At 40.9% G+C, this 11348-nt stretch overlaps 1 protein-coding gene across 4 annotated transcripts; it reads right to left on the bottom strand.

The window, feature by feature from the left end:
• Positions 1–581: 581 nt before the first annotated feature.
• Positions 582–10411, bottom strand: LOC115583662 (RNA-binding protein 5-like). 4 transcript variants are annotated; one of them, XM_030420755.1, is made up of 25 exons: positions 10281–10411; positions 9778–9829; positions 9536–9695; positions 9268–9411; positions 8337–8406; positions 7877–7950; positions 7026–7109; positions 6346–6406; positions 6148–6216; positions 5897–6057; positions 5701–5798; positions 5352–5439; positions 4749–4817; positions 4384–4450; positions 4186–4289; positions 3946–4078; positions 3757–3854; positions 3474–3629; positions 2341–2490; positions 2169–2246; positions 1887–2066; positions 1625–1699; positions 1441–1541; positions 1199–1328; positions 582–998 (listed from the first exon to the last, which is right to left on the bottom strand). In XM_030420755.1, exons 2-25 carry the CDS (start codon positions 9792–9794, stop codon positions 873–875), a joined length of 2493 nt encoding a protein of 830 aa, XP_030276615.1. In that variant the 5' UTR covers positions 9795–9829; positions 10281–10411; the 3' UTR covers positions 582–872. The 4 variants fall into 4 exon arrangements, with proteins under 4 accessions (XP_030276615.1, XP_030276614.1, XP_030276616.1 ...); XM_030420754.1 differs by having other exon boundaries at positions 642–998; positions 10317–10409; XM_030420756.1 differs by having other exon boundaries at positions 642–998; positions 9778–9858; positions 10281–10392.
• Between the last annotated feature and the right edge of the window lie 937 nt (positions 10412–11348).

The following is an 11348-nucleotide window of genomic DNA, read 5'->3' as shown; positions in this document are numbered from 1 at the left end:
CTGCCCGCACAAATCAGTACGACAGGGACCGTTAGCTCGAGAGGTGCCAGTTCACCTTCTGGGCTCTGCCAAGTTTCCCTTTAGCAAGGCACTGAATTGGCTAACTGCTGGGGGAGCCTGATTATAGTGCAGCCCCCTCACTCTGACATCTCTGTACAGGTCTTGTTTGCGCATGTTCTTGTGTATGATGCGCCACTGTGTATAGAAATAAGTGAATTTCACCAAAAGGATTAATAAAGTATGCCTTCTTCTTCCTCATAACTCAAACAGACCATTTTCTAAACCTGCAGTCTGGAGCCATGAAATCAACATGCAGCTCTACGTGGCTGCTTAAATGATACAATCTTGACAACAATCACCTCAAGCTGCCAGGTAACTTGGAAGAATGACAGCTTGCTCTCCAGCTCTCAGACCACCCGAACCTTTAGATATTGATCGAAGAGTTAATTAATGTCAATCTTACTTCCATATGGTATACAGCCCAGTAGGCTTGCTATGACAAAGTTTGCTATTCTTGTCATAACAAGATGTTTCCTGTAAAGGCAGAAGGGGGAAATTGCAGACAATGTTGAGCACAAAGGTCGGATGTAATTGTCACGTTTATTCTTTTGATTTTTCACAAAGACAAAACCTCAGCAGGTCCACACAATTTGATGTATAAACACTGTACAATATTTACACGTTCATTCAACTGAAAACACTTCAGATGACAAAATATGGGTGGGTTTATAAACAAAACTGCATTTTTTATACATTAAAAAAGAAGGAAAATACAGTACAGCACAATCTGTGGGGGGGAAGGAGGGGGCCTTTTCACAGTAAGACCAGTCGGCCACAAATGTAATAGTTCTGATTACTTGTCCCTTTCCAGTTCACTCTATCTCCGTGAAGCGTGAGAACATGGCCTTGCGAACAGCATCCTTGTAGGTGTCAGATGCTGAGAGTTCATATGAGCTTCCTTTAATACCCAAGCCTGTGCCCTTGGTCCTTAATGAAGCCTGTGGGGAGAGGCAGAGATGGTCATTAGAGGAGGCAGATTGGACACAGGTCGTCCCTCAGGTAACAGTGTTAATTGCTTTGTGAGTGGGAAAAGAACACATTAGCACGTATATTCCATCTGTCAGGAGCTGGTGGGGAGATGAAAGTTTTAATTTCAAGAAAAAAAAAAGGAAAAAAAGATTGTTGTTGGCCTCCTCACCGTGATAGGAGCGGTGATGCCCTGGTGGTGGCGCCCCAGACCTTTGCCTTCCTGCCAGCCCATTGCTTGCAACATTTTGCTGCCGATATTGTCACTCGTTAGGCCGTCTTTGGTGGGCTGTTCATAGTTTCTGTTGAAGACGAATGACGGGGGGGATATTAAAATGTTTTAAATTAAAGGCGTTAATCAGGATGATGAGAGTCTGCACATGATTTGCGTGGCAATTAAACAGTTTCACTTACACTGCCGGGGTTGGTGGTGGATAGAATCTCTTCTTTGGTGCAGGAGGTTCAGGGACACCATACTTCTCCCTCCTCTCTGCAGCTCTGTCTCTGTATTTCAGCTGTTAAAATGACCATGAAACTTAATTCAACACATCCCTCAATGCAAATGTAACTGATGTGAAAGAATCATGTGCCAAAATACCTCAGTTTCCTTTCTCTCCAACTCCTCTAGCTCAGCTTCGGTGAGTTTTGATCTTCTCTGAATTTCTAAGTTTTGCTAAAACAATCAAAAAGCAGCTTTAATTACAAATCAAAGTTATTTTCATATTATCATATACTATATCTTAAAGACAGTAGAAGATCAATACAGTTTTTTCATTTTGCATAGAAGCTGAACAGATGGCAGAGCCCGCAATATTCGTAGCTACTCGCAGATTAAACGCCTGCTGTGTCACCATTCTCACCTTGTGGAGGTCAGAGAGCTGCTGGTGACGCAGCAGAGCCTCCTTGGTGGGGAACTGCCGTCGACACAGCAGGCAAACCATCTTCCTCCAGTCTGTTATTTTTCCATCTTCACAGGCAGCGCGATCTGAGCCGCCCTCCTCTGCATCACCGTCTTCATTGAAAGCAGCAACCGGCCCAGTCTACGATATAAACACGGATAAAATGTGTTTAAAGGTGTTATGGGCTTTATTTTTTATTGATAATCGTGGAGTGGGGAAAGAAACCCAAAGGCCTAAACAAACCTTAGCTGAAGTCTCCTGATGCTCTGTGATCTTGAATTGTTCAGCCATAAATGATGGTATGTCAAAACCCCCCGTATGCTAAAAGGAAGCATCAAATCTCATCATCACATTCTACATGCAAACTATGTTATAATTGTCCGCAACACAAAAGTTAGGCTGTCATTAGTCTCACCTTTTTCTCAAAGAGAGCAAAACCTGCGTCAGCAGCTGCAGACTCTCTCCTGTCCTCCTCCTTGGACGGTCCTGAGCCTTGGGAACTACTCTTAAAACTCTCTTTCTGCTTATTGAAGCTTTTTGCCCAACGTTCCATGTCCTTTGCGATCTACAATAGTGTAAATGTACAGATATCATTTAGATGACAAGATATGAGCTATCCAGTAACTTGGATTACCGCCTACGGTTGTATGCCCCCATGCCCCAATTGCAGTTGCGGTTAATGGTGAAATGGAGGTTATTTCTGTGTTATTATTATTCTTCTGTATAATTCCAGTGAATCATTTCCTGTCAGAGACATGCTGACTCCTCTTAGAGGCTATTTTTACAGGTGAGTACAGAGGACTGACGGAGAGCTTCTTCACATGGTACAAAGAATATCAACTGGAGCTTAACATAAGGAAAACCGCTGACCTTGTGGTCGACTACTGCTGATGTCTATTAGTATGCAAGTTAAAAAACAAAGTCAAATTCCTTGTATGCTTGGCCATTAAAGCTGTTTCTGACAGAACATTTGTGTCACCAATTCAGTGTCAAACCAAATATGAAATATGGTAACAATCTCTTTTTTTCCTGAGTTATAACATTGAATAACAACATTTAAAAACTGCAGTGAAGTTGACTTTCAGGGTTTTGGATTTAAAATGTAATCACTTCATCACATGAGACATTTTCTGAGTGCTGTATCGTAGGCAACTGGACTTGATTCAGTTTCTTGAAGATGTTTCACCTCTCATCCAAGAGGCTTCTTCAGTTCTAACTAACTGGAGGGGAGTTGCAGACTTTTAAACTCTGTGTGGGTCTGTCTAAAGAACAGCGCTTACAGAATTACCACGACCTGAATGACTGAGAGCCTTCATCAATGAGACATTCGTGTTATTTTTTTTCTTTCAAAATTAGCATATCAAATATAATAAGGAAATTTGAGGAAATTATCTCCAGGTGTTCCTGAGATATTTCTTTCACACGGTATTTGGGACATACCATCCATATGATAGATAATCCCTTATAACATAACACCTCAGGTTACAGCTGGTGCAGAGGCATAAGCCCTTCATCAAAAACAAACAAGAACAAAAAAGTAGCATTAACCTGCTGCGCTGACTTGCTTTTCGGCTTCTCTTTCTTTTCCCGCGGCTCTTTTGCCACTTGCTCTGTGCTCGTGTCTGATTCAGCCAGTGCAGGGATGTACATCTGCTTTTCACTGTCCCAGTAGAGGTACTGCTGAGACTCAGAGTTATAGTAGTACTGTGGATGACACGCACAAGTAAAACTTTATAAAAATGTATAAAACAGGTTTAGAAAACAATTACATACAAATTCATAATGTCTGACAGTATATTCTCTACATATATTATGATGACAGAATACTTACTTGGCTGCTGGGATCGTAGTACAGGCCAGTCTGTGGGTCGTAATAGTAACCTGAAGCCTCATCATACTGGTATGTGGAGGTGTCAGGGGCGACAACAGCTACAAAGAGAGGCGCATATGAAACAAAACATGTAGCCACATTAAATTGATCTACCGCTGATCTACTCATTCTGTAGTTAACTAATTTCACCTGTTGTGTTAGTAGTCTGGGCAGCACACGCAGTAGTTGCAACATTGGTAGCCGCTGGTGTTGCCAGTGATGCAGCGCAGACACTCACAGCCGTCTGTTGTGCTGCCTCGGCAGGCCTCACCAACTGTTGTGACTGAAAGTGAGGAGATTTTGCATTCACCATACAACACAAGAGTGGCAAAATAAAACATTAGTCGTTGTGTTTGCAGTACAAAGATGCCATATTTATACACCATCTACCTGTATGGAAGGCTGACTGATGACAACAGACTGGTAAAGTTGAGCTGTCTGGGCTATGACAACACCTGTGGCCACAGGGATCAGTGTCTTCATTTCTGGAGCAGCTAAAGACAGTTGGTAATGATGAAATAAGCAATCTCAAACAATAAAATCATGCTTTAGTAGGCTATTCTCTGAGTGAGTGACAGCTTAAATTACCTCCGAGTAATCCATCTCCAACAACAGGAGCCATTACTTCAGGCTGCCATACTTGATAGTTCGGTCCCTGCATCAGAGGGGACAGCTGTTACATCAATCATCATTACGGTTATCATTATCATCATAACATATATTTAGACAGGAAATTACACATATGTAGACAACACATTTAAAACAATACAAATCACAATAAATATGAAATAACAGAAATAAAAATCAATTCAAATGATAACACCTACATCAGTAATATTCACTGTATATCTAAAAAGTGATTTAAAAAAATGTATTCAACACATCTACATGGATACTGTTTAACATATATATGAAAGATAGATAAAATCAGTGTCACATAGTCTTTAACTGACCTGTGTTTGCTGTGTATAACCCTCCGGAAGAGTAATGTAATCAGAGGTGGGAGCTGAAGTTTGCTGTAACTAAAGAAAATACAGGGATGACTGCAGTCAGTAGTCAGTAACAACATACAAAAACCTCATTAACAACTGAACCAGTATTTTGCAAATACATGTGTATATTCAGTAGACCTGTTCTGTAGCCAAGGACATTTTGCACATTGAACTCTACTGAGCAAAATCTTTTTAATTAACGATAAATCAGATGACTTGTAATGTCAAGGTTTCGTATACTGTCGATCCCACTGTGCCTCAACACCCCACTACGTAAGAGCTAAGTTTGTCTGACCCCCTACTAAACTTACTGGCAAGCTAATTCAACAAAGACACTGTCACCTTCACTCTTTCTGAATCACATGAAAACACAAAGCCGTTGGCCATACAAATCCTTGTGTTTAACATTTGTTCATACAATTTTACTCGCACCACCTCTTAGCCGTTCAGGCCACATGTCTACTTTGCCTTACTTTAACACCATACGCATTTGTTCAGGAGTTTTATCTGCAACAAATTGAAATTACTTAGAAATACAAGATGGCACAAGTGAAAACCTGATACCTGGCTGGATGACCACTGAGCTGCAGCGATGGCTGTGCTGGCAACAGAGAGAGCATTGGCTCTGATTCCATCAGGCTGTGCTGAGTCTCTGAAAAGGACACAGAGCGATTAGTTAAACCTTCATTGTGGAACATGCAGGATAAAAATCTGTCATTTATTGGCTCCAAATTTTAGACAAAATTGAACCAATTTTATTCTATTCTAGTGCACAACAAGACAAATGAATAATAATATCTATCTGGGAATAAAACTCCCAACATAATGCAGTTCCCACAGTGCAGAACCAAGAGAGCTTACATGCACTTTATTTATAGAAAACTGAATAAAACTGTAAATGTGTGTGACTCACTTCCTTGCACTCTTGGCATAATCCACACCGATTGTTTTCCCATCCAGTTTCAGTGGCGGCTGAAGGCGCTGGAGAGCAGCGAGCAGCTGAGAAGCCTCCTGTACAAGCAGTGAAAACGTAAGGTTATCAAATGTAAATATAAAAACATTCTGACTCGTGTTATCATGACCACATGTTAACTACAGCAATAACACACCAAGGGAGATGAGAGCTGAACAAAGGCAAAGCCTCTATTCTGTCCTGTGTGCTTGTCTTTGATAAGGCGGATGTTGCCCGCTGACAGGTTGGCGTAGGAGGCCAGCGTGTTCAAGATTCCATCCACGGTTGAAAGAGGGGGAATGTTTCTCAAAATTAGTGCTGCAAACACAAAAAAAGTACAAGCTAGATGTAGAATATGTTTAGAGAAAAAATGTAATATTGAAATGTGTAGTTAAAGAACACACTCACTGTCTCCATTGTTATCTCCTTGTTGTTGAGGCTCTGCATTTGAACCACTGAGTCCTGGTGACTCTCTGTCTATACTCGGCAAAGATAAAGTAGTGTGACATGCAGGTTACTGTAAGGTAGTGCAAGGCACAATAACAGCACAGCACAAGATATACAATAAAAAATAAAAATATGGTTTATTTTGTTGAAGTGACTCACCAACTTTAGCTGCTCCACACCTGAAACATTTCAGCTTCTTGCGGAAATTGTACACACCACACTGTGATAAACAAATGACAATGTTTTGTTGTTGTTGTTTTTTGTTTTAAAAAGAGGGGCAAAAAAGATTTCCCATTTTCTGGGAATACAGTGTAGTACTTACAGCACACATGCACTTTTGTAATCGTTATATTAGCACTAAGAGTCCTTTTGCAACAGGCCTACTTGCTGAACCTGTACTTAATTCATGTTAACACATATTGTATTTAATTTAGGATTTAATGGCAATGTAGGGTTCAGATTGCAACCAACTGAGCACCCCTCGCCTCACTGGCCCCGGCAGTGTCCACAAAAACAAATGGCCCTCTCGAGTCAGTGTTCAGTTTGTCTGTTCTTGGCTACTGTAGAAACACTGCAAACTCTGTGAAAGAGGAGTCACTACCTCTTAAAATATCAAAGGCTCATTCTAAGGTAACAAAAACACGATTCTTAGCTTCAGGTATTTATACACTAATGAAAACATGATCATGAATGTTCTCTGTGTTTCTGGTTCTTTTTGACTACTCATTCCTCCTCAGCTCTTCTATGTTTGCTGTATTTGTCGTTGTATTTTTTTTTATTTGGTTGAACTGTGCAAACGGAAAATAAAGTTTGTTGAACTAGTTAAAAATGATACTCACTGCAGTGCAAAGCCAGTTCTCAACGCTCTGTCTCCTGTTGCTGTAGTGCAGCGCAATGCTTTTCCCCTGGATCATCAGCTTGTTCTGTGAAGTCAAACGGCACCAATTATTTCAAATTCGGACATGTTTGTGCGAATGAGGCAGGTATGGTCCTGCCGCTACCCCACCCCATGAGTGAAGGCAGCTGGAACGGGAAAGAGTGGCTAGGCTTTACACTCGTTGCTTCGGTAGTGTCTCAGGGAGTAAAAAAGGAACAGAGGCAGAGTGGAGTTCAGAGAGAAAGCTGCTGTTCTGTGTATGAGGGAATGAGTTCTCAAAAGAAAGAAAAAAAAATAAAGGTTCTTAGTGTTTGGGAACGGAGTGCTGCCAGCTCGTCCCTGTCTCACCCCAGTCTTCGGATTTTAAATGGAGATGAGAAAATATCCCAAGTGACTGAGCTGGAGCAGAATGTGCTATGGGCTACTTGGGCCACTCTGTGAACAGGAAGTATTCTCTTCAGAGGCAAAAGGCTTATTCAGCTATTTGCTGCACTGTATATCTCTGGTGATATTTGTAACAGAACTAAAGATTTCATTGCAATTTACAAGAGAAAAAACCTTTATATCGTGAATTCACAGCAAACATAAATCTAAGCAGTTGACAGATTTTCATTCTAGCTGAAAAAAAAAAAAACTTCTGTACACTTTAAAAACAGTCTCCAAGTGTGTGAAATCAAAAATATTTACTTGGCAGTTTTAAGCTCTGTATATTGCAAATACTGCATATCTCTCAAAGATCAGTCACTCATGTGTTGGTTAATCGGGGCTCTAATCTCCAAGAGCAATTCTAAACTTGGTGATTGTTGAGGCAACCTGATTGGTCTCCATCCATCGGGTAGAATCTTGCAAGCGATAAAACTCCACGAAGGCGAAACCTCGGCTTATACCTAGAGACAGTATTCAAATATAGACGGGAGGCGTGTTAGTTAGAATGCTTTGGTGCAACATTTAAACTCACAAAGCGCTTGTAAAGTCCGATTCAACTAAAAACTGTAGTCGGGAAGGGTGCTTACAAGGTCAAGGGCATGGTGATACATTTTTTTTTTTTATTATGCCATCTAAAGTCTGTACAAAAATAGTAGAGATATAGTACATACAGGTACCTCCTTACCTGGCCATACCATCAAAACCAGACAATCTATGTGACATAAAGGATCCTCTGACATTTGATGTAAGAAGCTTTTTTCTCTCAGAGACTCAGGGAGGAAAAGTGGATCAATAAGACAGAACATGGTGGTGAATGTGAGACACTCCTCTGAACAGCAGCACTCACCTCTTCTTTTCCTCATCAAGCGAATTTCCACAGGTTGGGGCCCCTCCAGCTGCTCTAGTGCTGAGCGGATCTGGAAAATGGAGGCAGGCCAAATTAATCTGAATATAAAAGCTCCTCAACGCAGTACGTTAACGTCAAGCCAACGGCATCAATATTTCTGCAATTTTCACGATTATTAGAAACGCTCAGCTGCCTCTTCCATACTAAGTTGTCTAAGCACAAAAGGTAGTTGGAATTAACACTCTGACAACTTCAGCTTCCTCAACCATAAAAAATTGCCTGAACAGACTGTCAGAAGTTATGATAACACTGGATCGAATGCGGTCAAACCTCCCACAGTCAGCTGCTTGATGGCAATCATGCCAGACCAAGTGTTTCTTCAGATTAGGTCAGTTAAGTTAGTTCGGTGCAGGAGCTGCCTCTGACTTTTTCTCAAGTATGACTGATTCCAAGTCAGATCACAGATTTGATTTTTACCTTTAGAGCTGACTGCAGCTCTACCTTGGCAGCTTTACCCTTAAAAGGCATCAGCGGCAAGACACTGCAGAAAAGCCAACTTGCCTCTTGACTGATCACCTCCCTTAAACTCTCTCTCTACTCTTTTACTTTTGGCCTATCTCCTTCTTTTCAGAAGATTTTGAGTTGTTGTACTTTCTTGATGTCATTGCTGTTGATTTGTCTGTCTACTGACTTTTTGTGTGGTGAAAAAGAGAAATCAAAAAGAGGTTGATTGACAACATTCTTAGTGGAGTGGACCTAATATGTGAGTATGTTGTCCTCTCTGACTCCCTGTCCTCTCCTGCATTGGAAATTGGAGATGTGATGCCCTTTCATGTTTTTTTTTAAATTAGACCAAAGGGAGGTGGAAGATTGTATTTCATAATGTATGTAATAACGATAAGGATCTGATAAAGGCATCAGTGACACTTACATCATCCTCTATAACGTTAAGAGGGAGACCCCTCAGCATAATAGTCTTGCTCTCCTCCTCTGGCTCCATTTTGTAGTGGTGGTCGGGATAATCCCCATCGTATTCATCATCAGATCGGTCACTATTGCGTCGTTTTCGACCTCTCTGTTGCAGACAAACAAAAAAACCCCAATGCTGTTATTATTAAAAGCAAAAAAACGCAATGCTTTGTTTTTTACAATAGGTGTAAACATGACATGAGATCACAAAGGTCTTCCTAAACACTCACCTCTGGACTGTCTCTGTCTCTCCGCTCTTTGTGTCTATCATCACCCCGACGATGATCATAATCCCTCTCCACATCTCTGCTTCGTCGTCTTTCGTGCCATTCTGGATCATCACTCCTCCCGTCAGAACCGTATCTTCCACTGCGTTCACCACGACTGAGCCTGAAACAGAAAATGAGTGCAGGTGAGATACACGAATAGCCTGAATATAAGCCACTTCTAGGTTGGATTATGTCTGTTTTACCTTTTATCAGCTCCCATAGTTTAGTGACGAGGGCACAGGCTTGATCAAGGATCTTTACAGAAACATGAAAACGTTGTAAAGCTATGAATCAATAGCACAAACAAAAGGATACTTTAATCTTTTATTTAACTACATGTAGCTAAGAAGCAGGTGTGTCTGAATACTTCCAACAACACTTTGATTGACTGTATTGCACGAAGAGGCTCAGATTTCTACATAGGTTCAGGTAACTTATGGGGTGCTGAGGTCACATAATGCCAAGAAAACGACCAATACACAAACGCTAAGTAAATAATTCTGTTTTAGATGGAGGTGGTCTTCAGCTACAACACAACAGGTCTACTGACCTCTCAACAACATCGACTGTCCTGCAAAAACAGGCAGCAAGCAACCTTTAGCTATGCGTCTTAGCTTTGACGTTTGATGGGACAGTTAGCTTAAATGACTTGGCATACGTTAGCCGAAATATGAGATACACTACGGAGTTATTACGTTTTACATACCTTTTAATGACAAAACTTGGTAGTTCTGATAATGACCTGATAATAGAGGGTTTCTCGAAGGTTTCCTCGCTGTTCCGGTCAGTCAGCTGAAGACTCTTCTTCTTCTTTTTTTAATAGCCGTTAGCAAACAGACTTACTGCGCATTACCGCCCCTAGTGATAGGGATGGGAATGGGGCGGACACACACAGTACAGTGTGGTCCGGTTAATAAAGGTGAAAAAACAGCCAAATAACTGATGTGGCAGGAGCAATAATCATGACTGTGACATGACTTTTTTTTTTTCCATCATGCATCATATTTTGTTTTCGGCTATGATATCCTGGCGCAAGTAACTCTGTATCCTTGTTACATGACTCTAATCTACTGTCCTTTAAATATATAGATATTGCAGAATAACATACAATTGTGCAAATAATATGTAAGACATTATATCACTGTCAAATATAAATCTACACAGGCTGTTTACCTTGTTACCTAATGATAAGCAGTCTACAGTATCAGTTCGAGGTGCCTTGACAAACCTGGTCAATAAATCTCACTCTGTTTTTCAAAAGAAAGTCAAAAACACTTAAATCAATACTTGTCCTCCACCTGATCACATGTCTTCCCAACCATCATTCAATTGTAAATAGATGACATTTCTTATACTTTTATTCTAGTTGTATTAGTCTTGCTTATATATAGTTTTCATTTTTTCTGCATATTTTTCTAAGACTGTTGAATGGGAGCAACTGTAACGCAAGCAATTTCCCCTCAGAGACATATGTTGGGTGCTGCACCAAACAAACTAGTTTCTTACATCTGGAGAACAAGATCTGTAGGCCACAGCATGTCTGCAGCCCACTGTACTTTATTGTAACGCAGTTCTGTCACACAATTCAAACTAAAGTATTCAAATGTAAGAAACGCTAAATCAACTCACTGAAAATGCTATTCCACGTGTCTTTTGTTCTCAAAGTGTAGTAAATACTCTGCAACATGTCACCCAATGTCACCTGTGCAGTCAGCCCTGAATGCCACCATGGACCACTCCACAGGCAGAGGGACACCGGCGGCTGGCCCCGGAC

The sequence above is a fragment of the Sparus aurata genome, chromosome 6 (assembly GCF_900880675.1).
Source record: "Sparus aurata chromosome 6, fSpaAur1.1, whole genome shotgun sequence".
Lineage (NCBI taxonomy): Eukaryota > Metazoa > Chordata > Actinopteri > Spariformes > Sparidae > Sparus > Sparus aurata.
Note: the sequence above shows the minus strand (reverse complement) of the source record. Positions and strands in the feature narration are given on the sequence as shown.

What these genes read in the sequence shown, in the direction of transcription:
- LOC115583662 (XM_030420755.1), bottom strand. An exon ending in TTCAGCTCTCATCTCCCTTG is followed by an intron (nt 5,799 to 5,896) that starts GTGTGTTATTGC and finishes CTGCTTGTACAG; the next exon opens with GAGGCTTCTCAGCTGCTCGC. An exon ending in AGCTCTCTGACCTCCACAAG is followed by an intron (nt 1,700 to 1,886) that starts GTGAGAATGGTG and finishes TGATTGTTTTAG; the next exon opens with CAAAACTTAGAAATTCAGAG.